The sequence below is a fragment of the Littorina saxatilis genome, linkage group LG6, assembly GCF_037325665.1.
Source record: "Littorina saxatilis isolate snail1 linkage group LG6, US_GU_Lsax_2.0, whole genome shotgun sequence".
Lineage (NCBI taxonomy): Eukaryota > Metazoa > Mollusca > Gastropoda > Littorinimorpha > Littorinidae > Littorina > Littorina saxatilis.
The window spans coordinates 48,562,898-48,587,199 of record NC_090250.1 but is presented as its reverse complement, the minus strand read 5'-3'; the positions used below and the strand labels follow the sequence as shown (position 1 = coordinate 48,587,199).

The following is a 24,302-nucleotide window of genomic DNA, read 5'->3' as shown; positions in this document are numbered from 1 at the left end:
CTAGCATTGGAAAAAGTGAGTTCAGCTTACAAAGGCGGGGATTTTGAAGATTTGTTGGAGATTTTTTACCTAAAATGACACCCCCCCCCCCCCCCCAAGAAGATTGAGCAACTAAATTATGCCATAGTCCATAGTCCGTATCGGCACATTACTTCTTCTGACTTGCCTTCCGCCTTCGGAACGAAATCCAGCCATTCCCACTTCCAGGAATACCTGGATTCTTTGTCACTGAATGGCTGACAATGTACCACGTTCAACAATGTCGCTTCGAGACATTATTTCAAGTCTAGAGCCACAAAACACCGGCACAAAGCATGCTCGCGCGATGCCAGAGGAAGTACGTGCTCAAGCAAACTGTCAAACCAATTGAAAATTGAACCAAACGGCGCACAAAACGAAAGCGGGGACTGTTAGGGTTTACCGTTTGGGAATAACAGGTTTTTGCATTTCGGCGTACACCAAATCAAGTTCCGTGTACTGGAGATGTTATTTCGGCGTAAAGTACGCCGAACGGCTTACAATGCTAGGCCCTGATGATGAACATGATTAAGAAATGGTGATGAAACATCCTTCATACACACCGTTTGGATCTCTCTCATACAGGCTAAAGTGATCCGTATAGTGACCTACAGGTTGCACGCCTTACGAAACATCCCTCACACACACTGTCTGGATCTCTCTCATACAGGCTAAAGTAATCCGTATAGTGACCTACAGGTTGCACGCCTTACGAAACATCCCTCACACACACTGTCTGGATCTCTCTCATACAGGCTAAAGTAATCCGTATAGTGACCTACAGGTTGCACGCCTTACGAAACATCCCTCACACACACTGTCTGGATCTCTCTCATACAGGCTAAAGTGATCCGTATAGTGACCTACAGGTTGCACGCCTTACGAAACATCCTTCATACACACCGTTTGGATCTCTCTCATACAGGCTAAAGTGATCCGTATAGTGACCTACAGGTTGCACGCCTTATGAAACATGCCTCACACACACACTGCAGCGATTATAGCTGTGAACTGTAAGGTGAACAACTCATGAGCTTTCTCTCATGACCATGCATACACAGCTATAATCTGTATATAGTGATCTAGAGTTTGCAAGCCTTATGAAACATCCTCAGCGATAATAGCTGTGAACTGTTAGGTGAAAAACTTAAAAACTGTAGCTTCATTCACATACACAGCTAGAAGTTGCAAGCCTTATGATAAATCCCTCACACACACTGTTGGGATCAGCTGTGAACAACACAGTGAACACCTTCAGAACTGTCCCTCATAAACACAGCACCGATCATTAGTGAATCAAAAAAGTCAAAAACTTGTGAAGTGTCCCTCTTATACACTGACATGATCAGCTGTGAACTACTGCATGGTACAAAAAAAAATCATGAAGTGTCCCTCAGCAGTGGTCAGTATAGTGACCAGGAGGTTGCAAACCTTTGCAGAATGTCCCTCACACTCACTCAAGAAACAAACATCCCTTAAAAAAGGGAAGAATGATGCTGTAACCATGCAGCAATGAATAAAGGTAAAAAAATCTTGATGAAATTTGATGAGCGATGAACTAGATGTGAAAGCCTCAATGTCATGAAAGGTCCCTCACACAGTCACAGACTAAAGTGATGAGCAATGAAGTAGATGTGAAATCCTCATGGAAGATGCCTCACACGCTGCAATGATGAATGATGAAGTAGGAGTGTCAGTGAAAACCTTGTGGAAGGTCCCTCACACACATTGTAGGTGTTCGGCGGTGTTGCGTGTGGAATGCTGCCGAAGGAAGCGTGGAAGACAACTGCAGAAAGCCACGCCAGCCCCGGCACGAAACTGCTGGATATGCTTCACTGACTCCCAGCTGCAACACACACAATGTACACAGCTGTACACGTTTGACAGAAACAGAAGTAAAACAATTCCATCAGACATGACACACACACACACACACACACACACACACACACACACACACACAAAATTGTGTGTGTACTTCTGCTGATACTCAAAGTAGCTATATAACCAGCACCTCCATTGAAGTATACAGCCTTTACCTAGTACGCTTGCATCAACTAGGTTCTCTTCAACATTAAAAAGTCAGTTTCAGATTAAACACTGTCAAGTACAGTTGTGTAAAGTTTTAAAAGCTGGCGACACTGTATTTGCAAAAGTGTCACTTTACCTGTTGGAATCAGGCTCATAAGCCTCCACAGAGTTGAGGTAGTTAAAGCTGTCATGGCCGCCCACAGCATACAGCCGGCGACCGAGAGAGCCGAGGCCGACACCGCCGCGACACGTCGTCATGTTACCCACCAGGGTCCACTCGTTTGTCTTGGGGTCGAAACGCTCCACTGAATCAAGCGGAGAGCTGTCGTCAAACCCGCCTGCCAGAGAGACATGAGATATCAGGAGCTGTGATCGTGCTAGATGTTTTGTAAACCATTATTATCAAACAAAATAAAATAAAATAAAATGGGAAGAATACATGTAGCTCCCATAAAACCGGTCAGCTGGCCACTGTAAGCAGTCATACCAAGGCCTAACAGCAATCACTTTACTTCGATACAGAAAAACTGTCAAATTCAGTTGGAACTGGTACAGCTGATCGGTTGACAAGGCCTTTTCCCGTACTTCCAAATTAAAACCGGTATAATAGTTAATACTGGAAATTTGCTCTAAATGTAAACCCTGTTAATATTTGTGTGGATGTCAAAATCTCTGGTTGCCATTTCAACTTCTCCCTTCCTCCTGCTATTCATACTCAAAAACCTTCAGTCATGAGTTTGTAATGTCTTTGTGAAAATGCTAATTCAGCAAAAGATGGCCTCTTTCAGTCTGCTATGATAGAACTTAACAATCTTTGAGCAATTTTATATATTTTAAAAAAATCATAAAAATGACAAGTGAACCCTCTACATATTACTGGCGTTGTACCCAGAATACACTGTTGAAACTGTTAATGATGACATGGTCATGGTTGTCAAGTGTACTTGAATAAAGCAAAGTATGTGTCTCTTAATTAGTATAATGAATATCCTATAATCTGTGTACAGTCTAAAACAACAGGAACGATTTTGTGAAGGAAGCTGTTGACACAGAAACTTGAATTTAATCTGTAATCTTGCGCAACGACTTTGAGCATGTGCCAAGCCTTGATCATAACTAAGATACAATGTTATGTACTAGCTGCCATCTCAACTGTGAAACTGACCGACAACGTAGATGTAGCCATCCAGCACAGCACAACCAGAGCCGGCACGACGTTTGTGCATACAGGTCACCGGGCCCCATTTGTTCAGGAAGGGGTCGTAACGCTCACATTTGTCAAGGGAGCTCACCCCATCATTACCTCCAATGGCATACAGATGGCCCTGAAAAGTCAAAAGTAAACATGCACACACACAAACTTGGTTACTACGGATTCACTTTTTACAAAATATTTCTGTCATTGTAACGTTAAAAGACTTCCTTGCAAAATAAACAACCTTCCCACCAGTAGACAATCTCCGAGGAACATTGTTGTGAATAAAAGTAAGACTGTGTTTTTGCTCCAAAAGGCAAGTCTTATTTCTTTATCTTTTTTCAAGTCTAAAGCAATGGTACACCAAATACTTCAGAAAATAAAATAAGTTCCTGATACAGACTAACTGGCGGCCAGATACATGAACTGAAATAAATGCAAGACTTATAGACAGGCAAGCAGACAGACGGACAGACAGACAAACATGCTGCCAGCACACAGTCAGGCAGACTGACTGCCAGCCAGCCAGATAAACAGTCACACAGCCAGCCAATCAACAGCCAGCCAAACAGCCAACAGACCAACCTTGAGAGCTGTGAGCCCCACGCCTCCTCTAGGAGTGAGCATGGAGGCGACGAAGGTCCACCCGTCGTTGCCAGGATCGTACCTCTCCACAGTGTTGAAACACGTTGTGTCGTCCAGGCCTCCAACAGCGTAGATAGGGCCTCCTAGGCTGGCTAGGGCTAGACCCCTCCTACACACAGACAGAGACTTTATAATGGTACAGTTATGACACAATCTAAGACCATACTATGGTACAGTTATGACACAATCTAAGACCATACAATGGTACAGTTGTAGCACAATCTAAGACCATACAATGGTACAGTTATGACACAATCTAAGACCATACAATGGTACAGTTATGACACAATCTAAGACCATACAATGGTACAGTTATGACACAATCTAAGACCATACAATGGTACAGTTATGACACAATCTAAGACCATACAATGGTACAGTTATGACACAATCTAAGACCATACTATGGTACAGTTATGACACAATCTAAGACCATACAATGGTACAGTTATGACACAATCTAAGACCATACAATGGTACAGTTATGACACAATCTAAGACCATACAATGGTACAGTTATGACACAATCTAAGACCATACAATGGTACAGTTATGACACAATCTAAGACCATACAATGGTACAGTTATGACACAATCTAAGACCATACAATGGTACAGTTCTGACACAACCCAAGACTTTACAATGGTACTGTTATGACAAATCGCCCTAACCCTCAACACTACCCATCTCTCAGTCTGGTTATATCCAGACTTTACACACATAGATTGGGCCTCCTCGGCTGGCTAGGACCAAACCCCTTCTACACACGGACAGACATAGACTTTACAATGGTTCAGTTATGACACAGCCCCCTATCCCTCAGGCTGGTTATATCCAGACTTTACATACATAGATGGGGCCCCCTAGGCTGAATGGGCCAAACCCCTCCTACACACAGACAGACAGACAGACAGACAGACAGAGACTTTACAATGGTACAGTTATGACACATCCCCCTTATCCCCAACACTACCCATCTTTCAGGCTGGTTATATCACGACTTTACACACATAGATGGGGCCCCCTAGGCGGAATGGACCAAACCCCTCCTACACACAGACAGAGACTTTACAATGGTACAGTTATGACACATCCCCCTTATCCCCAACACTACCCATCTTTCAGGCTGGTTATATCCAGAGTTTACACACAAATTACATCGTGTTATCTAGACCCTCGTCTTGCACAGATGGCTCAGCATATCAATGCACAACTCTCGGCACCAACATCACGCCAATGTACTTTTTCAAATACATTTGTTCATATGGACTCTCCCAGGGAGTTATGTATGGGGACTAATGGCTATGCAGAGCTAGGCCTCTCCCCAGAGCTGAAATGCACAGTCAAGAGCACTCAGCATTAACGACCTTTGCAACTTAATTTACCACTAACTCACATCACTGTACGTTCGACAAAGACATGTGATGATTGTATCTACCGTCTGTCTCTTCCCATATACCTATTTGCACATTTTATCAAATGTGTCACACAAAAAAACATCAAACAGAAAACAGGAGAATTGGAGCATCTGTTTGTGATTTATGCTCAAAGAAAAAAAAAAGAGATCTGAAAAAAAACTGGCATTATCTATTTTGCACATGCAAGGCAAACTGAGCATGGCAGTATGAAGAAGAGCAGTCATTGACTCTTGCTCAGCTACCTGAAGAGGTCGGGGTGGGTGGCAGGGAGGGGGGAGGATACCCTACCTTAGCGTTCCCATGGGGGCGATGGATTTCCATTTGTTGGTTTTGGGGTTGAACACTTCTCCGCTGTTGAGGTGTTCATTGCCGTCGTGGCCACCCACTGCATACAGCATTCCTACAAACACACATTAGCCAAGTGACCATTTAGAAAATCTTCGTACATCTAGCGGGGTCACCCGGTACGCTGAAACAGAGATTCTGCTATCTCTTCCTCCCCTCTCCCAACCCAGCTTCGAAATGGTCCATAGACTAACATGGCCAGTCTCTTACTGCATACAGCATTCCTACAAACACATGGCCAGTCTCTTACTGCATACAGCATCCCTACAAAGTACAAACACATGGCCAGTCTCTTACTGCATACAGCATTCCTACATAGTACAGACATACATGGCCAGTCTCTTACTGCATACAGCATTCCTACATAGTACAGACACACATGGCCAGTCTCTTACTGCATACAGCATCCCTACAATCATACATGGCCAGTCTCTTACTGCATACAGCATCCCTACAAACACACATGGCCAGTCTTTTACTGCATACAGCATTCCTACAAACACATGGCCAGTGACCTCACATACTGAGAGTAAAAATGTTGAGATTCTATTCAATTCAATTCAATACAACTTTATTATCTGAACGTAGGAAGAACAGAAATGTTCTCTTTTTGCTCGTATACACCGATATTACATTACATAAGATCACACTCTCGAAATATATATCAATTCACGAATTCATTTAGATTCATTCAGTGTGAGGACAAAGCTGACACAGGGCTAAATCTGGATATTGTCTGATGCAGAGTGCACAGATGTTTACCATAACCAAGTTCACAGTGAATACAAATCACTGATTTGACACATGTATCTGAACAAAAGGGGCAGTACTGTCAAATTTACCGCTTTTGTTTGCTGAAGTGTATGTGTGTGTGTGTGCGTGTGTGTTATCCTACATGGGTGTGTACGTTTCTGTCAAGTATTGTTATTTGCAAGCAAATAAACACAAGGTCACACACACACGCACGCACGCACACACACACACTGCACAATGCGCAGACATATCAACACACCCAGTCTTCAAACAAAGATCTGCCTCAACATATGGAACACACATCATACAGGGCTCGAACCTACCGTTAGCAGAGCAGACGCCGACGTGTCTCCTACGCACATTCATCTCGGCCACCTGGAACCAGCGGTTCTTGCGCGGGTCGTAACACTCCACCGTCTTGAAGGGGTCCCCTGTAGCCCCCCGACCCCCCACGCAGAACAACACACCTAGGGAGGGATAGCAGTATATTACCATCAAGTCATCAAGCATAATCTTGCCCAAATCATATACAGTTTTAGCCACTGATAGATGACATTCTAAAGAGACCCTTTCACACTGCCCTACAAGGATTGAAACTGCTTGCCAGCATAGCTCTGGTTTTCTTGAAAATAAAAAACAGTATAAAAGAAAAATAGTAGCAGAATAGCTTTGGTTCTTTCAGAAACATTACAGGGGTACCTGCGATGAAAGAACACCTTTGGAACTGCAGGAGCAAGCATTTTGTGGAGAGCACTGACAGTTTCTCTCTCTCTCAGTGTTAAAATACACAACCCCTTACATTTAAAGACGCTACAACAGAGAGGAGCCTTACCAGCATAGCTTTTCCTGGGTCGCGTTCTCACAGAAATGCTGACGTCGGGCACGAGCGAGACCTGCGACATCTGGAAGTACTTGGCCTCGTCCAGAAAGTCGCGACACTCCAGGTTCTTGCGCACAAGCTCCTCCTTCTCCACGGTCTCCATCAGGTAGGTCATGGACAGCAGCGGCAGACGCACGGCCGCTATCAGCTGGGACAGGTGCTTGTGGCGCTGGTCTAGGTCGTGCTTTATCCACTGCATTATGGCTGGTGTGAAGAAACACACATGCTATGCAAATACATGAATGTCTGACAAAAGTGTTTGACATCCAAGTGGTTACTTTATCCACTGCAGTATGGCGAGTGTGAAAAATACACAACGCACTCTCAGTTCACATGCTATGCAGATACAAGTATCATGTCCGATAAGAGTGCATGAAATCTAAGTGATTCCTTCTTCCACGAGATCTTGTTGATGTTGAGCATACCTGCCGAGCACTTGGTACAGAGATGGTGACTCTGTCATCGAAACGGAATGGTTATGTGTCTGACTGTTCTCAACTGACATGCCTTAATCAGGCATGGGAATTGAAAATTGTAAAAAAGGCGGAAAATTTAAAACTGAAGACGCGAAGCGTCAAGTCGACGGCGCGAAGCGCCTAGCCTTACTAGGGGGGTCTGGGGGCATGCCCCCCCCGGAAAAAAAAATTCTCCAAAGAACCCAGATGGTGCAATCTGGTGTCATCTGAGCTCAAAGTTTGCCAATAAATTCTGTTTTTAGAATCAGAGTTTTTAGTACAAAAATGTACCAATTTTTGCTTTTTTGAAGAAAAAAAATATATACATGTATTATATGGTTTAAATTTGTAAAAAAATTGATCTGTTGAGACAAACAGGAAAATGTAACTTGTAACACAATCTGTGCAATCTGGTTTACTTTCAAACATAAAAGTTCAATAACTGAGGCGGGCGGTAGCAGTGCGTGAACAAAGTACGGAAAGTTTTCGCGGGCTTTTGTGCAAAGGCCAAAGTAACCGGTGCTTTTTTTGTGTGCCTCCTCCCTTTATTTTTTCGGCGAACACTTTTGCATTTTCGGCGGAACAAAAAAATAATTCGGCGGACAATTCCCATGCCTGCTTAATAAGCGGCAGCCATACTCTCTCTTCAGAGGACCAGAAGAATATTTACCCAAATCATAGATGACATAACTTCCCACGACAATTTACACATATAACAAATACAGCCTTCAGCACAAACACACACCCTGCTAACTGAATCTGAAATCCCTCTCAACCTGCTCCTCCCCCCCCCCCCCCCCCCCCTCTTCCTTTCACGCCCATCCCCCAAGTAAAATGGATACAAAAACATAAAGATTTTAACCCACAGGAATGTCTGCCAAGTTCTCTGCAGTCTTTCATTTACTACTTTAATAGTTTTAAAATAAAAGCTAAAAGGAACAATACACAGACACACACAGACAGACACACACACTCAGACACACACACACACAAATGATGCTACCTTCATACACCTGGGTTTCCTCGTCAACGTTAAGCAACTCGGAAGAGGCGTACTTTGTCAGCATGGTGACAGAAATCTTGAGGAACTCCTCTGTCTCAGTCACCTCTGTGAAGTGATCCAGGATGTACTCGTCTGTCATACGCATCAACTCCTGGCGGTTATGTAACTCAGCAAAATTGTGAACCTGCAGTAGTAAAACAAAGAACTGTATGATTCCTGTTGGGCACGCTTACTTTTGCTACAATCACATGCAAAAAGAAAAATCGTGCAAGCTTCCTTTATTTTTTGATGAAAACACACATGAAAATAATCCCCCCCCCCTTCTGCAACACATACACACACCTTCGCCCACAACCACACACGCTCACTAAAAATGTTTGATGTGAATGGATACACAGGTGAAAAAGACCTACTGTGAAGGAACATAAACAGATGCTAAGAAGCTTTATAAAAAAAAGAATTTTTTCATTAGACTAGTGTTAACTGAAACAGTGAAAGGTAGTTAGAATGATCAATATAACTTTGGCTGGAAGCAAATTTCACACCGCTGACCATTGAAAGCTGAGGTTTATTTGATTTCTGCATAAATTCCTAACTGATGATTTTTGTGACTTCTTCGCAAATGTTATGAGGGTTCATTTCCAGATAGTTTTGAGATGAACGTTTGGCTTTGCCTTAGCCGCTAGGGTCGGTGTAACTTACATCTCCATACCTGTCAAGTCTTACGTTTTTCGCGTAATTCTTACGGAATTTTGATGTTTTTCAAGTCTTACGGCGTAAGCCAAAGATCTTACGGTTTTTACAAAACAATTTGGTCAAATAAAAAAAAGATCGCAAAGGTTCGTCCGAGAACAAAGTAACAGCTAAAAAACCTTGCGGTAACTGATCCGGCGGAAGTACAAGGCAACGCGCATGTGCACACCGTCAGCATGATCTTCGTTTGTTTGTTTGCTTAACGCCCAGCCGACCACGAAGGGCCATATCAGGGCGGTGCTGCTTTGACATTTAACGTGCGCCACACACAAGACAGAAGTCGCAGCACAGGCTTCATGTCTCACCCAGTCACATTATTCTATCACCGGACCAACCAGTCCTAGCACTAACCCCATAATGCCAGACGCCAGGCGGAGCAGCCACTAGATTGCCAATTTTAAAGTCTTAGGTATGACCCGGCCGGGGTTTGAACCCACGACCTCCCGATCATGGGGCGGACGCCTTAACACAAGGCCAACCGTTCAGCACGATCTGACTGAGTACTGTGCGACCACGCTTGACCACACGCGACCTCAAATTAAAGCAGTTACATGTAATATTGTTGTTGTTCATGGTATCTTCAAGGTATTTTCTCACGTTGTGCGAAGTTTTAAGCCATAGAAATGAAACTAAGGGAGTTGTGATGCATTTTCGAAGAGCTAGCGATCGAAAGTGAAAGCAGCCGGATTCCTGTCACATCCGATCATGTCGGACTTGTTTTTAGAACACGCGCGACCTCAAACTAAAGCATTTACATGTAATATGTTTGTTGTTCTAGTATCTACACAGTAGTTTCTCACGATGTACCAAGTGTGAAGCCATATAAATAAAAATAAGGGCGTTATGATGCATTTTCGAAGAGGTAGAGAGCGAAAGTTGGCACCGGATGTCTGTCACAACTGATCATAACAGGACTTGTTTTTAGAACATGTGCGACCTCAAACTAAAGCATTTACATGTCATACTTTTGTTGATCTGGTATTTGTTGAGACACACGTGAGTTTATGGCTTGTAATCTGTGAGTTTTACATGTTCCATTTGGCTAAAATGTTCTCTTTTGCACATTGTGGTGGGGGTTTCCATTCATGATTGAATCACTGTGCTCAATGAATGAATGTTGAAACACACTTGTCTTGTGCCTTTACTATCATGTGGTGTTTTTGTGCATTCTGGTAACATTTGTGTGAGGGGTGTAAATCACTAAATGTGTGTCTGGTTGGAAGTGTACTGTCTTTGTACAATTTAGGTGATTCTCAGTACAATTTACATTTAAACATGCTTTGCATTTCAAAATTACATAAAACAGTGCAGTTCAGTGTTGAGAAAAGTGTTTTTTTCTTATTATGTGTGAAATAAGGCTGATTTCTTGTTTGTTTGTTTGTGTGTGTGTGTGTGTGTGTGTGTGTGTGTGTGTGTGTGTGTGTGTGTGTGTGTGTGAGTGTGTGTGTGTGTGTGTGTGTGTGTGTGTGTGTGTGTGTGTGTGTGTGTGTGTGTGTGTGTGTGTGTGTGTGTGTGCATGTACTTAGTTCTTGTGGTGATTAATCTAACGACTTCTGCAATTTTGCACGTTGTCTTATGCTTTTTGGTGCAAACTTATGGTTTTGTTAGCAAAATCTTATGGTGAGAGTCCACAAGAGCTTGACAGGTATGCATCTCTTCGTATCAGTCTGCCTTGAAGGTGAGAACAGATGTCGAGAATAGCGCGGTGCACTTTCCTTGAATGAGGGTGCAGTGTTCTGTATAGAACTGAGACGTGTCAGCCTCAACAGTGCCTGAGCTAAACATTGGCGGGTACTGCTCACAACCCAGCACACAGCAACAGAAAACATTCCCCCTCGCTTCACCTTTCTCATCACCATCCGCCCTACTACAGAGGGTCTCTTAACTACAGAGGGTTAAATTGGGAGAGTGCTGTATTAGGCCAAAAAAAAAAATAGGTCTGTTTACGGTAACCCGACCGACCCTAGTTTTTTCGCGCGACCCTAGACTTTTTTTTGGCATTTGGGGGAAAAAAAAAAGAAAAATCTTGTTTTTTTGGCAAAATAACGTAAAAATATGGTTTTTTGGAAAAAAAAAAAAAAAAAAAAAATCCCGACCTACCGACCCTATTTTGTGGCCTATGTTACCGTAAACAGACCTTTTTTTTTTTTTGCCTTACCAAATTCACCTCAATGCAGTTGGATGGGTGTAAATGAGACTTCATGAAGTTGGCGCACGCCTCCGCCACGCACTCAATCTGCAGGATGGACGCTGCGAAGAGCAGGGGCTGCACCGTTTCCGTGGTAATCTTGACGCGGGCCGTGTAGGCAAACTCCACCAGCATCCCCATCGCATCCTCGTCCAGATCCTGAATGGTGACCACGTCCTGACGCGACTCGGCCATCTCCGACTTGAACATGGCTCGGAAGTAAAGACTTGCGCATGCCAGCACTACGCGGTGACATTTGAAACTTTTCTTGCCCACGCAGATTTCCACGTCGCACATCTCCTGGCTCTCGTACAGCTGGTGAAGCACCTTCAATCAAAACGCAAGATGGGTCAATTCAGGGAATATGCAATACATGGCAAAGGAAAACACTATTAATCACTTCTGTTTATTGGTCTTTAAAATGAACAAACAGAGAAATAATCATCATAACATGATTAGTTAGCTTGGGCATACTTGCTTGCTCTATGTCATGATTACTTCGTAAACTTTTAAAACCAACAGGTCGAAGTGATTGTTAATGTTATTTTTATTGTTGTTTATCAGATATTCCAGAAATTAACTCATCTTGTTTGAAACTTTTTTTTCACAAAAATAAGCAGTTTTTTGTTTTGATTTTCTTTTTGCAATACCTTGAAGCTGTCCTTCCAGTGCGTCTTGGCTTCAAAGTTTTGCACGGCCGGGTTATCAGCATTCTGACCAGACACAGCTTCTGCTGCTGCGGACATTTTTTGCGAGGCCGGCGCTCCGCGTCGAGAGCTGGGGCTGTATGCTGAGAAGTGTCCCGAGCGAGGGCGAGACTTACGAGTGGAGTTGATTCCCCTCCTGGCGGCCTGGCTTGGCAGTGCAGGAACTGGCGGAGTGGGGGTGGAGTTGGGGACTGGGGAGGCACTATTTGGCAGACTATCCGTGCGGGAGGGTGGCGGGGGCACCTGGGGCATGCTAGTCAAAAGGGCAACTGTGGGTTTGATTGGTAAAAGGGGGGAAGGCTCTCTGGTGAATTATAGGTTATGATGCAGCAAAGTGTGAATCTGACCAGTCCATCATCAGTGTTTTATTTATTAACTTTATTCTCCATCCAGCTGTGGCGCTTTGGATGTCAGCCTGGTTGCATGTGGACAACCTGCAAGTAAAATAACTGAGTATTCATCTTTATGAATATGTGTGTGGTTGAGTATGTGTGTGTCAGTGCGTGTGTGTGTACATGTGTGTATCACTATGTGTGTGTGTGTGTGTGTGTGTGGCTGATGGGGTCTATGTCGACCAAAAGAGTGGGATTCCCTGTAGGTGGAGTTCCTGGAGGGGGATTCCCTGTATACAGGGAATCCCACAGGGTGGAGTTTTTCAATAAAACTTGCAAACCATACTCGAATTTCTAAGAAATATCAAAAAAGATTGAAAAACATCAAATTCTACCGATATCGCCAAGCATCACGTGACTTTCAGCGATATCAGCGACACGCTACAGGAACTAAATCCTGTGGTATTCCCTGTATACAGGGAATCCCCCTCCAGGAACTCCACCTACAGGGAATCCCACTCTTTTGGTCGACATAGACCCCATCAGTGTGTGTGTGTGTGTGTGTGTGTGTGTGTGTGTGTGTGTGTGTGTGTGTGTGTGTGTGTGTGTGTGTGTTTCTTCATGGAAAACTGATCAACTGTTACAAACTTGCGTTAATTTTTCAGCAACAATTCTTTGTAATCTATACTTATCATGCTTTGGATAGTTTGAAGGCAAATTTGCACAAGTTTATACTCCTCATTTGCTAACTACTTCTTTCAACACCAGTCAAACATCTCGAAAAATGAAGCATAATATACACCAGCAACAATGTCGCTAGAGGTCCCATTACACTCGCCTTTAAAAGTAAATTAGCGATTATAAGATCCACGGTCACCAATCTCGCAATCACAGAAAACATCATTGTCTAAGAGTGACATCACCAAGACTGACAGTGACACAAACTGACAAAGGTCGACATGGATTTGAGATGTTTCTTCAGAATCGAAAGACACTGCTTCTTGCTGTTGACAAACCGCAGACGCAATATAGCCTAAAAACTCCGAACAAACTCCCGCATGCCTTTGACGGTTTCACTTACCCGAGGTGCCTGTATCACATGTATAGCTTCCGCATAATTTTTTTTGTCTGCACTTCGAGGGCACTGATGCGAGGGTAAGGCAAGGGAGCCAACGCTGCCAAAAATGTGAGGCAAGGGGAGACAGACGGGAGTGGCCTCCCATGGGACACACATCCCGTTTTGGCATCGACTTGTGATGTATGTCGGTATGTTCTGGTATTTTTGAGGTGTAATGTTGCACCATGATTATCAGGAGGGTATCAGGCTCTTGGCGGCGTGCCCGTTCAATGGAATCCGACATTCATCTGAAACGCAACTCCTCGTATTCTTCCAGGTAACAAACGCTGGGAAAGAATATTGCGTTCGAGACGAAAATCAATAACAACAGTCCACAGGCACAGATGCTGAGAAGTACAATTCAATGCACTGTGTGTAAAAAACCTCTACCCACTTTGTCTTAGATTTCGAGTGCCTGAGAGAGAGAGAGAGAGAGAGAGAGAGAGAGAGAGAGAGAGAGAGAGAGAGATAGATAGAGAGAGAGAGAGATGAATTTTTTACACTCTGTAAAGCTTGCCTTCGATTTTGACTGTTGAGTGTTTCCTTCTTATGCCAGACACTGTGTGGTGTGTGTGTGTGTGTGTGTGTGTGTGTGTGTGTGTGTGTGTGTGTGTCACTGTGTGTGTGTGTGTGTATGTCACTGTGTGTGTATATGTGTGCATTGGTGTGTTTATTGATAATTGTTTATTTTATTTTTTTTTGCAGGACAGCAAGGAGTAGGACACTGACTGGCCCAGAAATTCTAGCGGTTGAGGAACTATACATCTCGCAAGCCATCATCTAAACGTTTCTACTTCAGTACTTGACTGAAACATCTTCATCGCTTTTGACAATGAAATGTAACGGTGCTTTGACAGTGATTTTAGTCCAGAAAGTCTTCAGGTTTTGTATATCTCATCAAAATTCAAATGAGAAAGAAGCCCTTTACATAATATGATGCCCTCAGATTGCCATGCCAACTGGGAGGGAACAGAAATAACATGTGACTCTGAGACAGCAGCAAGCATCCCTGTCAGCGCAGAGTATTCAAGGAGTAAAGGGACACATAGTGTGAATCAAGGTGATGTAGCAGTTCAAAATCCTTGTGGTTTTGAAGGTACATGCTCTAAGGGACCTAGAGGTTCACCATCTGGTGCAACTGAAGACAGTCCAATTAGAGAAGCAAAGAAAGGCTTGTTGATAGCGGCTTGCATAAATCTGTCAAACCAAGAGGCCTGTACTTGTCCTGAGATGCAGTCTTGTTCCGTGACTGCACCATGCGCTGAAATACAAACATGTTTGTCTGATGACCACAAGATACACACATCTTTGCCTGACAACCACAACTTACAAACACCTCTGTCTGATAAACAGAAGAACAGTTTGCCTTATAGATGCCCATCCATTGCGAACTCTTCGGATTTTCGTTCTGTCTGCAAAGCTGTTCAGCAGACTTTTGTTGACACAGCGTCTGCCGTTGATTCAGTCGGAGATGTAGCAGACTCAATGAACCCTGTGCTGTCCTGTGAAGCAGATGATGTTCACCAATTTTCTTCTTCTTTGCATGGACCAGTTTCATTTTGTGTGGATGAAAACCAAAATATTGCGTCTGATGAGAAGCATGTAACCCATTCTGTGCAAGCAGTCAGAGATAGCGAAAAAAGCAAAGTTTGCAAGAGTACTAGACCGATATTTGCAAAGAAAATGCTTCCTTTGAGGCCTTCTCAAAGTAATGGTAACAGTGCATGTGTGGAAGCATGCTCAGATGGGAAAATGGAAGAACAACAATGTCCTTCAAACCCACTATCAGAGACAGGTGACATTCTTAGCCCTGCACTGTCACGATTAACCCTTGAGCCAAATTCCACTGATAATGGTGCGGAGAGAATGACTCAGTCATGTGTCCTGTCTGAGCCATGTTCACTTTACGGCATTGAAAGCCTCCCGTTTGAGCTGACACAGTCAGAGATCATCCTGAAACCGAGTTCCACAGATGATCACTTGCTAAAAGTTTCATCTGTTCCATCTGACATTTTTTTAGGAGCCAGTAGCAGAACACTGACCACTGACTTGTTTGGCCAGGTGGAGTCTGACTTTTCCCTTGAGCAGGGTTCTCTCAAAGACATCGAGAGTCTCCCAGCCAGTGAAATCAATCTGGCATCAAGCTTGCAGACTATACGAGCAAGTTCACGTGAAACAAGTCCAAGGCTGGCCTCCAATGGAGGTCACCAGACCTGGTCCACAAGCTCACTGGAAGCAGAGTCCAGAAAAGACAAGGAATCTCTCCTGTCGTCAGATGCACCTTGTCAAGGACTCAGTGTTATGGGCACTGACCCTGAACATGCTGACAGTGTTGACTCAGAAGCCCTTTCTCAAGCACATGGACACAGTGATGGAGGCGTTGAGCTGAAACACCTGGACAGTGTCACCCCCACAGTCTGCTCGGTCAGTATGGAGGACGTACCGGATGAAGTGTTTCTCAACATCTTCTCTTTCCTGGCTCAGGAGGACCTGTGCCGTCACGTGACCAGGGTGTGCAAGCGTTGGCACCGCCTGGCGTACGACAGCACTTTGTGGAGAAAGCTGGACTGCTCCAGGTGGAGATCCACCGGATATCAGCTGCAGCAGATTGTTCTCCGCATCCCAGGCGCCATCCGCTGGTTGGACATCTCTGCCATGGACAATCTCACCTTGGACGACGTGGCGGCCGTGTCTGTCAACTGTCCCGAGCTGACGTACCTGGACGTAGGCTTTGTGGATGATTTCAACAGCGACATGCTGTATCTGATCCTGATGAACTGCCCCAAGCTGTGTTTCCTCAATGTTGAGGGTTGTCGTAACGCGAACAACGAGATGATGCTGACTCTGGCTAAGACTTCAGGATGCCAGCTCCGGCAGCTCAACTTCTCCCACTGCTCGCTGACTGACGAAAGTCTGACGCTGTTGATGAAGCACATGACAGGCATCACCCACCTCAACATTGACGGCATCTCTTGGATTTCTGACGAGTGAGCTTAATTTTTATTGTGGGTGGGATATAACTTGGGCTGTGTCCTCCTGTTTTTGTTGTTAATCTTTTTCGGAACTTAGCATTCCACTCAACCTTTCATGCTATTGCTTTAGTCATACTTTTTTTAATGAAATTTATTAAAATAGTTTATGAATTGAATTCAAATGTTTAGTTACATCGAAAGGACTTTGTTTTGACATAAGCTTCAGCTTGATTATAAAGAATGCCCTTTTTTTAACTTCATATATACATGTATATTTCAACATTTACAGTCATGTGATAGATTTCTGTGTTGAAAAATTAAAGTAACAAAAATGAAGCAATCACAATATTTTTCTCAGATATATATGCAGGTGAGCTTCAGAAGAGGTTTAGTTACCAGGGAAGATTCAGTAAGAGGTGAAATAGATGTCACATTGGATAAGGCCACACAAAAAAAGTTGTATGTTTCTGGTAACATGGCTACAAAAAATAGGGTAGGTAGGTAGGGATTTTGTTTTGTTTTTTTGTTTTGGTCAGGGTAGAAAATAACTATACAGTGACACAAAGAGTCCGAACTTACTATACAAAGAGAAAGACAACACATTACAAAACAAATGAGACAAAAGGGATGCGGGGTTATCCCCCTTGTGTCGTCTGCGGTCTGTTACTTTCGTTTTGACACTTTTTTATTTTTTTTTTATTTTTTTTTTTACAAATGCAATAAAAAAAAGTCTAGGGTCGGCGGGAAAAAACTAGGTAGGGTCGGGTGACCAGAAACACAACTTTTTTTTTGGGCCTTAAAACAACGTCAATGCTGACTTTTCTGAGATGATTCTAGGAATATGTTTACTTTACAGGGTGGTACGACAGCTCGCCTCCACGTACCAAGATACGTTGGAATCGCTGGAGTTGGATGGAAACGACTTGAGTGATAGCACCATGGAGGCTGTGTGCGGCTGTCAGCGTCTCCACACTCTATCTGTTTCCTTCTGTGATGACCTCTCTGACCGGTCTGTCAGACATCTGCTGGTAAGACGCTGACCTCACTTTTTTCTTTGTTCAATCCTTTTCTTCTGCATGTATTCATGGTTTTCAAGCCCTGAGTTTGAGACTTTGCTGTGAGCTGGGTAACTTTATTATGTGCTTTTTTACGATTTTGGTAGCACCTTCAGTTCAAAGTTACACCTTTGGTTACAATCACGACTCTTAGACGGGTGCAATGGCCAAGCGGAAGATCGTGGGTTTGAATCCCCGCTGCGCCTTGTGGGTTAAGAGTGGAGATTTTTCCGATCTCCCAGGTCAACTTATGTGCAGACCTGCTAAGGCCTTATCCCCCTTCGTGAGTACACGAAAGCACAAGACCAAGTGCACGGAAAAGATCCTGTAATCCATGTCAGAGTTTGAAGGGTCACATTTCTCAGTAGTCTGACTGGGTGCTTCACTGTGTTACAGCGTCTGAAGCAGCTGGAGAAGCTGGTGTTACGCAAGGGTTTGGGTCTGAGTGCGTTTGCTGTGACGGAGTGTTTCACGTCATCGGTCATGCAGAACCTCGCCTATCTTGACCTGACGGAGTGTCAGCAGCTGAATGACCAGGGGGTGCAGGCCATCGCACAGTGGTGAGACACTCACCCCATTGTGCATCATTTATTATAAAGGCAGACGTCTTGCAAGCATATTGTTTTCTTTCTGTTGTACGGTGAAGTACCCCTTTTATTACCCCCCCCCCCCTCCCCCCCCCCCCACCGCCTTATTGAAGACTTCCCCCTGTTAAGACCTTGCTTTTTCAGATTGTCGGTTCATTACCTTTGTTAATTTACCTCCATTTCAAGACTCCATCCTTTTTAGGACCTGGGTTTTTTGAGATCATTAAAGATGTTTTTATTTTTTGTTTACTGTTTCACAGTGTTTCTGAAGCAGATGATAAAACGCTGGAAAGTGTGTTAAAAGTCTGAACAGTATGTCTACTTCATCAAATCTATGAGTCTCAGTCCTCGTTCATTTTAGAAGGTAAGCAAATCTAATTTATTACTGGTTGCTCAGAAATTTCGGATAGAGTATGTGAACTTACATCAGAAACTGAATGAAATCTTACCTTCTGGAATCGTGTGAGCTACTATACTATGTACCGGAGGGCAACAGCGGGTTAATATATTTTATCCCTTTGTGCTTGGTAGACACACGATGAAGCAAAATGAAGTTCTCAGTTTGTTAGCTACAATGTGTTGTTGCCTTTCAGTTGTGGCCGCAGCGTCAAGACTTTGAACTTGGCATGGTGCTGGCTTGTCACGGATAGAGGAGTAGAAGCTGTGGCCCAGCACTGCTGGTAAGTGTGTATGCATGTGTGTGTGTGTCTGTGTGTGGGTGTGTGAGTGTGTGTGTGTGCGTGTGTGTGCGCGTGTGTGTGTGTGTGTGTGTGTGTGTGTCAGCAAGTGTAATGTTTTTGGGATTGTGAGGAAAGAAGGAGGGGTGAAAAAATGAACACAATTCCTCACAGTTACCGTATTTTCCGGGTTACACCCCCTTCTTTAAAAAAAAAAATTGTAATCCAGTCACCCATTGGGCGCAGGGGGCCGATAGGGCGCACCAAAATTGAAAAAGTTGGGGGCTCGTCCGGGATCCTAGTACCTGTTGCTAGAAATTTCAGTCACCTCAACTTAGGCAAAGTCCTTTGTCCTTTTCCCTCAGCAAGTACGATCGCTTTCAACTTGTATTCTGCATCGTAAGCAAGTCGCTTCGTCTTCGGCATGGTTGCTGTGTGACTGTGTCGTTTGTGTCATGAAATCAAACTGCCGAGAAATGTGACGATCAGTGTGAGTTGTGTAAACAGGTGCTCACGGAATTTAAAAAAACGACTACCGGTATTCGAGATGGAGGTGAGTTCTTGTCACGTTTTGTTCCCCATGATTATTTCCCAAATTTGTGTTTGTTCGTATTTCATACACGTATTAGGCGCTTCGTTATACAAGGCACAGGGGTCAAACTCGAGGAAAAAAGTCGCGCCTCATGACCTGGAAAATACGGTATACATGCACATGTTTACATGTGTGTGTGTGTGTGTGTGTGTGTGTGTGTGTGTGTGTGTGTGTGTGTGTGTGTGTGTGTGTGGATCTGTCAGTCTGTGTGTGGGGTGGGATGGGGTATGCATGTGTGCTTGTGTGAGAGAGAGAGAGAGAGAGAGAGAGAGAGAGAGAGAGAGAGAGAGAGAGAGAGAGAGAGAGAGAGAGAGAGAGAGAGAGAGAGGGAGAGAGAGAGAGAGAAGGGGGAGAGAGAGAGAGAGAGAGAGAGAGAGAGAGAGAGAGTTTCTCTCTCTCTTTGTCTGTGCATCATATTTTTAGGATGTAAACATTTCAATATTTGTCTGTGCATGTAAGTATAAAAGCAACGCAGTCACTGCGGTCTATGTTAAACAATAAGTGTTAAAACAAGGACTGCTACACAGGAAAATGGAGAAGCTGTACCTGACAGGCCTGCACAGACTGGAGGGGGCGTGGCTGCCAGTGGCTGTACGCAACATGAAGCATCTCACCTACATCACCTTTGAACAGTGCAATGAGGTATGCATGTTACATGGCATGTGCGTACTGTCATTAAGACATGATTTAACAAACAGTGGAACTCCCCTTTTACAATGACAAGGGGGTGGGTGGGAGATGGTCCATTGTACTGAAATACTTCTTGTAGAAATGCCTGCTGCTTGGAATTTGAACGAAAATAGGCTTGCAGTATGAGAAGAATTAAGGTTCTTTTAACTTTTAAGAAGAAAAATTACAGTGTCCGGGATAAAAAAGAAAACAGTTGGACACGAGACAAGAAAAAAAATAACCACAAGATAGCCAAAAAAATTTCTTTTATCTGCTCAGAGATTTTCAAACAGCAAACTGAAATTTGATCAAATAACAAGAATTCTTGCATGTTTTCTTGTTTTTCAATAATGGTTGTGGAAGAGAGAATGTTTCTTTGCAGGTGTTTTCGCTGGCACAAACACTCACTAACAGTGAAAGCAGGAAAAGCCTCACACGTAGAATGAAGTAAACACTGTTTACACAAGATTCTAAAACTGATAGCTTTTTGAGTCTGCAGCATTTAGAAATAGAAATAGACAACTTTATTTTCTCAACAGAAAAATGTGTTTGTGGTGTGTATATGACAACAAACATAAAACACGACATAGAACAACATTGAGCTAACCACAGATACGACAGTGATGTTGTGGTTGAAATAAATGTTTCTTGTTTTGGGAAGTGATTTATTTTAATTGGTGTTTTCAAACCATGAATTTACACTGCACAATTGGTTGGACAAGTCCAGCAGAAAGAAAATAAGAATCGCAAGAACCATCTCTATACATTTGTCATCCATATATAGTCCCTGCTTAAAGATGTGAAGCAGATTTACTTGAAACTCAGTGTAGGTTCTAGAAATAGAGTCTGAAATTAAACAATGTGCTATGTAAACTTGTAGTAATAAAATGAAGCTTTTTACTTTTGGTTGAAACAATTTTATTAAGAAAATTACAGATAACAATGCTGCATACAATCAAATTAACAAATGGAGCACAACGAGCAAAGCTTATACATATGCTATTTTTACTTTTTACTTTTCAGGTAGTGGACCCTGTGATTGAAGAAGCGGTGAGGGAGAAACATGACCTGGTCATCCTCAACTATTACGGAGAGGTCTTCATTCACAGGTGTCAGCAGTGAAAGTCAGCAGTTTTGTGGACATTCTAACAAGGGAGTACAGCTACATTTTTCATCCTCAACTGTTGTGGAGCGATCTTTGTTCACTAGAGTTGCTTTGAAAATTCGCCAGTTTGATCTGTGTCCCAGGAAGCCTAACTTTGTCATTGGCATAGACTATCGTGGAAAGATTCTTGTTTAATTACTGTGGTAGTGGACATGCTCAATCTTCACCGAATCACGCTTTGCACTACACAGTCTAGATGATGTGGGTCGTGTATGACCCATACTTTCAAAGAAGGATTCAACGTAAAAAGTGTGGGTCATACACGACCCACACCATTCGAAAATAGGGATACACTTTTTACCACCTCATTGCAGAGCATGGGTTGTACCCGACCCGTGCCATCCGAATAAAGATGGAGACCCACATCATCCGGACTGTTTCAAATTACATTATCGTTTATTTGCTTGTCTAAAAGCCTGCAGTATACAGTTTTTGACTCACATGCGAAGCAAAAGTGAGTCTATGTACTCACCCGAGTCGTCCGTCCGTCCGTCCGTCCGGAAAACTTTAACGTTGGATATTTCTTGGACACTATTCAGTCTATCAGTACCAAATTTGGCAAGATGGTGTATGATGACAAGGCCCAAAAAAACATACATAGCATCTTGACCTTGCTTCAAGGTCAAGGTCGCAGGGGCCATAAATGTTGTCTAAAAAACAGATATTTTTCACATTTTTCACATTTTCTCTGAAGTTTTTGAGATTGAATACCTCACCTATATATGATATATAGGGCAAAGTAAGCCCCATCTTTTGATACCAGTTTGGTTTACCTTGCTTCAAGGTCAAGGTCACAGGAGCTCCTCAAAGTTGGATTGTATACATATTTTGAAGTGACCTTGACCCTGAACTATGGAAGATAACTGTTTCAAACTTAAAAATTATGTGGGGCACATGTTATGCTTTCATCATGAGACACATTTGGTCACATATGATCAAGGTCAAGGTCACTTTGACCCTTATGAAATGTGACCAAAATAAGGTAGTGAACCACTAAAAGTGACCATATCTCATGGTAGAAAGAGCCAATAAGCACCATTGTACTTCCTATGTCTTGAATTAACAGCTTTGTGTTGCATGACCTTGGATGACCTTGACCTTGGGTCAAGGTCACATGTATTTTGGAAGGAAAAATGTGTAAAGCATGTGAGTCGTATGGGCTTTGCCCTTCTTGTTAATGTGACTGCATGAGACTGAGAGTTTCCTGACAAAAGAAGATGTGTATCTTTCACCTGGCAATTCTCAGCTAATTTAGAAACTGAGAGAGGATTGTCGTTTGTAGTGAACGGTGCTTTTCATTCATGATAGTGAGGCCATGCAGGACCACTGAGGTATATCTGACCCTACCATGCAGCAGTAGTCGGCAGCATGAGAAGATTTCTTTCACAGTCAGGGATGGATAAATCGTCTGCCCGATCACCAGGGGCGAGTAAAAAATCCGCCGGGCTAGTAGAAACCGCCTGGCAGCTCGCCCGGCTGGCCAGTGAAAATTCTTGACAAATGCAACCCTTTTGGTTGTAATATCGAGTTTTAAAGCCATATAAACAGTGCAGATCAACTGTGGTTTGTACCGGGCCAGCAAAATTTCTGCCGAGCTGAGACTTTCTTGAAGTTACTTGCCTGACTGGCGAGTTCTTCTTCTTCTTCTTTATTATCATATTATCGTGGAAGCGTAGACAGCCGATTTTCTTCCCACGCGAAGTTGGCTGCTGTCTTCCGTCTTCGGTGGTTGAGGTTCTTACTCAGGGTTGCCTCCTCCCCAAGAGTAGCTGCCTTGCTGGGCAGTCGAGTCCACTCTACCCGGGTTTGTTGTCGAAGTTTTCCTTCTCGTAGCCTTTGCCTTTCCCAAGGCGCACACAAGGCAGTGCGGGTTTTGAAATCGGAGTTGTCCTTCTCCTAGATGAGCGACCATCCAAGGTTGACGAGCCCCATCTGCCCGAAGCAGCTGGTTTTAAGGCGCCAGGGACCCGCCTGCATCCCTTCTCCTGTTAGTCGAAGACAGGGCCCGCCACGTGAAGGCCAGGAGCTGGATTTGACTGCCAGAGGTGTTTGGAGACACGAAGCCATATGGAGCATTTCTTGGGAAGTAGGCGCTTATCTCTACTTCCACCCCGGCATAACAGTCCTTGGGCCCCACTGGCGAGTTCAAATATTGAGATTTGGCCATCCCTGACAGTGCTCAGCATCCTAGAGGTGTGGAGGAATAGAGACCTGTGTGTCATCAGAGAAACAATGATGGGGATCTATGTTTTTTGCACTTCCTCACGTTAGGTTGACTGATCAGCATGCACTGTATGTAAAAGGGGATTGTGGCAGAAAAACTTTGATGATAAATACTGATGCCTGAAGACTAGACTAACTATACTGATATAGTAGTTTTGTGGGCATGAACTGGCAATGCAGACTTACAAGAGGAAACACATTTTCATAATTTCCAGTGTATGAAGAAGTGGATATTTAGAGGAGTCTGTTCTGTGCCACGGGTAGAAATGGTAGCTAAACAAAAAGCTCGTAAATTATTTTACATGTATTGCTATCTGATATCTTCCCAGAAGAGTGACAACTTGTGGATATATGCGTTGCCTGTGGTACATGTAAGTATAGAAGATGTAACTAAAAGGGATTGTTTGCCAAAAATGCAACTCATTACAATTCTACCTTGAACGAACAAAAAGTATGAACAGAATTGCAAAATGGCAAGTGATTGATATTTACATGTACGTAGCATAATGGATCTGGATTTT

General features: G+C 43.5%; 2 protein-coding genes and 1 long non-coding RNA gene across 4 annotated transcripts in view; 2 read left to right on the top strand and 1 right to left on the bottom strand.

Moving 5' to 3' along the window:
* The window catches only part of LOC138969405 (kelch-like protein 8), an 18,108-nt gene extending 4,229 nt beyond the window's left edge, over positions 1 to 13,879 (bottom strand). The window contains exons 1-11 of the mRNA XM_070342199.1: positions 13,806 to 13,879; positions 12,336 to 12,826; positions 11,665 to 12,012; positions 8,745 to 8,928; positions 7,239 to 7,490; positions 6,730 to 6,873; positions 5,597 to 5,708; positions 3,830 to 3,998; positions 3,215 to 3,374; positions 2,186 to 2,387; positions 1 to 1,864 (exon numbers count right to left, since the gene is read on the bottom strand). The exon at positions 1 to 1,864 is cut by the window's left edge and continues 4,229 nt beyond it. Coding sequence (XP_070198300.1) covers positions 1,738 to 1,864; positions 2,186 to 2,387; positions 3,215 to 3,374; positions 3,830 to 3,998; positions 5,597 to 5,708; positions 6,730 to 6,873; positions 7,239 to 7,490; positions 8,745 to 8,928; positions 11,665 to 12,012; positions 12,336 to 12,644 — 2,007 coding nt within the window. The 5' untranslated portion in view covers positions 12,645 to 12,826; positions 13,806 to 13,879 and the 3' untranslated portion in view covers positions 1 to 1,737. The remainder of the gene's footprint in view (positions 1,865 to 2,185; positions 2,388 to 3,214; positions 3,375 to 3,829; positions 3,999 to 5,596; positions 5,709 to 6,729; positions 6,874 to 7,238; positions 7,491 to 8,744; positions 8,929 to 11,664; positions 12,013 to 12,335; positions 12,827 to 13,805) is intronic.
* Positions 1 to 24,302, top strand: part of LOC138969409 (uncharacterized) — a 234,823-nt gene that overhangs the window by 37,325 nt on the left and 173,196 nt on the right. The window lies entirely within an intron of this gene.
* On the top strand, positions 13,947 to 21,988 carry LOC138969403 (uncharacterized). Of its 2 annotated transcripts, XM_070342197.1 has the most exons (7): positions 13,947 to 14,118; positions 14,547 to 16,828; positions 17,670 to 17,841; positions 18,265 to 18,428; positions 19,049 to 19,135; positions 20,252 to 20,366; positions 21,417 to 21,988. In XM_070342197.1, exons 2-7 carry the CDS (start codon positions 14,775 to 14,777, stop codon positions 21,513 to 21,515), a joined length of 2,691 nt encoding a protein of 896 aa, XP_070198298.1. In that variant the 5' UTR covers positions 13,947 to 14,118; positions 14,547 to 14,774; the 3' UTR covers positions 21,516 to 21,988. The 2 variants fall into 2 exon arrangements, with proteins under 2 accessions (XP_070198298.1, XP_070198299.1); XM_070342198.1 differs by lacking the exon at positions 13,947 to 14,118 and having other exon boundaries at positions 14,491 to 16,828.